We start from the raw sequence: 4258 nt of genomic DNA, 5'->3' as shown, positions 1-4258 counted from the left end.
CACAAGTTTACAGATAAAGTGAGGCAAGTAAGCACCTTCTTTCCAACCCATCTTTGACAAGAGCTTATGTCCAACATTATCTGCTTGGATCTTGGCCTTCTCAGCAGCCTCCTTTGTGGCTTTTTGTGCAGCTGCATCGTTACACTTTGCAAGGAACTTATCTAACTCCTCGTCAGGGATATAGTCACCCATGTGATGACCTCTCTTTCCCGGGTCTGTGGAGGCAGTTGCTGAGGACAAACGTGGTTGCACAATATAAGACATCACAGCTGCCTAAAACAAGAAATAACAATATGATTCATTCTCACCAGACGGGCCTTGAAGTGAAGCTGGCGGGGGCATTTCATCTTTCGACTGCCTAGGACGTCTCATCTTTTCTTCTTGGGCAGCCTTCTTCATGTAAAACTCCATCATTGATATAGGGTCTGCACCCCTCGGGCCACTAGAGGAGTCACCTGCAGATCAAACACATTTAACCCACAATCAAAGCTAGATACCAGTGATAGGAGGGGAACCTAGGCCAATAAAAGCGAGTGAACATACTGTTGCTGGATCTTGTAATTGCTGCCTGAGAATATCTAGAAGAAGCTCCAGGTTCCTCAGGAGCATCATAGAGGGCTGAGGCAGGGATCTGATAACCTGTTTGTTGATGAGCTGGCTTTTGCAAAGTGATTGCTGCTGTGGACATTCGCAGGCCTGCATCACCTGGAAAGATATAATGAAGGAAATTGGCACTAAGAATACAGTTAGATATGGTAGCAGGAAGAGCAGCCTCACATAATCTCACACTACATAACACATATAAATTATATTGTAGGATTAAAAAAACTCGGAAAAAAAAGAAATGAGTCAAATATTCTCTGCACATGCTTAGCTAAACATGTTCTGAAATATATATATGGATAAATAGAACAGCGAAAATCAGTTGCACGGCTTTTGTTCTATAGAAATGCNGGGCAATTTCATTAATGGTATAATGGTAAAATTTTGCTGAGATTGAATGTGGGACGTTTTCACTTCTCGTTTAATATAATTGATAAACTACAACTAGTATTATAAGTTTGAATCCAAGGATCACAAAAAATTAGGTGTCAATTAGGTGTCTAATCTCATTACGTCTGATGACTGAGGCGAACTAATTCACACAAATATGTGTTTCACACAATATAATAACAATCCTACTCCAGTTTACAGTGACGGCTTTGTGGTGTGCATTTCAACTAAAATAGTACTATTTAGTTACACTTAACAACTACGTGGTCTTGGTGGTGTCATTAGTTTTTCATTATACTAAAGAAGTATATGGAGTATCTGTACAACAATGCTAAAATCAGTACTAGAACATATTATAGTGGCCACAATATTGATAAAAGAATTATGACAGAAACACATCATATTATTGAGAGTGTGCTGATGAAACATCAAAGTCACATAAACATATCATATATGTCATCATCTATAGTAATAAACTAATGAAAGTAAAGTAGTCATCATTTTTACAGATGGATGTTGTAAGATTTGTGAACTTGATCGGAAGATTCAAACTCTTTAAAATTGGGGGAAACACACGGAGTAATCGTGAAGCTATTTTGGTTGTAAGGTAGGAGAAAGGTGTGAAACGAACGGCATGACATGCACCCTTTTTAATTGCATGTATATAAAGAAGCATGATCTCTTTGTTGCGTCATCTCACTACCATCAGTGTTTTACATGATGATGAAAGCTATGAGAGTTGGGTTAGGAATGGCACTGCTCATGACCATAACCGTTCTTACCATAGTCACAGCACAGCAAGAGGACCTGCAGCAACCACCTCCACCACCAATGTTGCCTGAGGAAGAAGTGGGAGGATGCAGCAGAACATTCTTCTCTGCTCTGGTGCAGCTGATACCATGTAGAGCAGCTGTAGCTCCTTTCAGCCCGATCCCACCGACCGAAACATGTTGCTCTGCCGTTGTCACACTTGGTCGTCCTTGTCTTTGCCTTCTTGCCAATGGACCTCCACTCTCTGGCATTGCCGCTCCATGGCTCTTCAGCTTCCTCAGAGATGCTCTGCTAATTTCCCACCCTGCGATGTCATTAACTAGAAAGGACATATCTTCCTTTTCTTTTTTAATTTACCTTTCAATCTAATAAACACGCTGTTTTGTGTATTAGGCTTCCAAAACATTAATAAAGTTATGACAATCGATTAAAAATCTTAGTCGTTTCCAATAATAAATCCATGGTACTGTATAGCAACTGAAATTTCTGTCAAAGATATATATTTGCACAGAGGAAAGGCAAATTCAATCCATACCAACACTTCAATTTATCAGCAATCCAAAAAACTTGAACATTCTTTATAATAGAAAAGCAAAGCTCAGCCGGTGCTGAGATGAGAGAAAGGTAATAATTGTGCACAGCATGCGGACTGATCTTTAGTAATACGCCTTCCTGGGATTTCCCTGTAGAGCAATAGACGCAAGGTGAGTAAAAAAGATGTGCTATTACAAAACGAAAGGAGCTAAAGATAGCACACGTACCAATGGATTGGGTCTGTGTTTGTAACCCAGCATCATCCGCTTCTTGTACTGCTCGTATATATCATCCTCAGGCATAACTTCTCCTGGAGCAGAAGCCCCAACTCCCAAGTTGTTTGTCTTTACGTCTCCTGCCATTATAGGGTCTGCCATCCCCTTTCTGGAGCTTCCTATACCTTCACCTGTAATCCACTCCTCCAATTTTCTAAGCTCCTTGTCTCCATAGAGGCACAAGATACAGAAAGTAACAAGGGCACAAGTTTACAGATAAAGTGAGGCAAGTAAGCACCTTCTTTCCAACCCATCTTTGACAAGAGCTTATGTCCAACATTATCTGCTTGGATCTTGGCCTTCTCAGCAGCCTCCTTTGTGGCTTTTTGTGCAGCTGCATCGTTACACTTTGCAAGGAACTTATCTAACTCCTCGTCAGGGATATAGTCACCCATGTGATGACCTCTCTTTCCCGGGTCTGTGGAGGCAGTTGCTGAGGACAAACGTGGTTGCACAATATAAGACATCACAGCTGCCTAAAACAAGAAATAACAATATGATTCATTCTCACCAGACGGGCCTTGAAGTGAAGCTGGCGGGGGCATTTCATCTTTCGACTGCCTAGGACGTCTCATCTTTTCTTCTTGGGCAGCCTTCTTCATGTAAAACTCCATCATTGATATAGGGTCTGCACCCCTCGGGCCACTAGAGGAGTCACCTGCAGATCAAACACATTTAACCCACAATCAAAGCTAGATACCAGTGATAGGAGGGGAACCTAGGCCAATAAAAGCGAGTGAACATACTGTTGCTGGATCTTGTAATTGCTGCCTGAGAATATCTAGAAGAAGCTCCAGGTTCCTCAGGAGCATCATAGAGGGCTGAGGCAGGGATCTGATAACCTGTTTGTTGATGAGCTGGCTTTTGCAAAGTGATTGCTGCTGTGGACATTCGCAGGCCTGCATCACCTGGAAAGATATAATGAAGGAAATTGGCACTAAGAATACAGTAAGATATGGTAGCAGGAAGAGCAGCCTCACATAATCTCACACTACATAACACATATAAATTATATTGTAGGATTAAAAAAACTCGGAAAAAAAAGAAATGAGTCAAATATTCTCTGCACATGCTTAGCTAAACATGTTCTGAAATATATATATGGATAAATAGAACAGCGAAAATCAGTTGCACGGCTTTTGTTCTATAGAAATGCAGGTATCTAATACTTACTACTGTGAAGTACACCAGAATCCTTGGTTTGTGAAATTGATTTTTCCTCTTCAGACAGCCTGAATACATAGTACTTGTAGTCCGCACAGTCCTCGTCAAAAAGAAATCTGTTTAGGAAACAGGACACAAGATACATAAGGTCAACAAACAAAACCAAGAAAAAGCAAATACCGATGAAGTATGTGTATAAAAGAGAGAAACCAGAAACGTTAAACTGTAGATACTCCAAAAGCAATGAAATACATACTTAAATGGTGTCTCCCCAGGGTTCTTTTGCCGTGTAATATGCTCAAATGGCCTTCCATGCTTAGCAACAAAGCTTGCTAGTTTATCAGCAACTTTCTTCACAGTAGGATCACTGGGCGGAGGTGGTGCTGCATATCACTTATAAAACTGATTAATACCGAGTCCATGAACAACGAATGCAAATCACTCTTGTAGCAGGCGTGGGAGATATGCCAAATCATTCCAGCAATTGGATTGTTGGTTAAGGAAGACACTGCATTTAAGTA

General features: G+C 40.9%; 1 protein-coding gene and 1 pseudogene across 1 annotated transcript; one reads left to right on the top strand and one right to left on the bottom strand.

The window, feature by feature from the left end:
- On the top strand, positions 1418–2089 carry LOC109126180 (annotated as a pseudogene).
- On the bottom strand, positions 2192–4127 carry LOC104711762 (SURP and G-patch domain-containing protein 1-like protein; the record flags this gene model as incomplete). Its single annotated transcript, XM_010428512.2, has 7 exons — positions 2192–2447; positions 2526–2704; positions 2812–3006; positions 3085–3231; positions 3320–3481; positions 3747–3853; positions 3994–4127. Coding segments are annotated over 7 exons (951 nt in total), but the record flags the coding sequence as incomplete, so codon positions are not given.

The sequence above is a fragment of the Camelina sativa genome, chromosome 9 (assembly GCF_000633955.1).
Source record: "Camelina sativa cultivar DH55 chromosome 9, Cs, whole genome shotgun sequence".
NCBI lineage: Eukaryota > Viridiplantae > Streptophyta > Magnoliopsida > Brassicales > Brassicaceae > Camelina > Camelina sativa.
The sequence above is the reverse complement of the archived record's forward strand: the minus strand, read 5'-3'. Positions and strand labels throughout refer to the sequence as shown.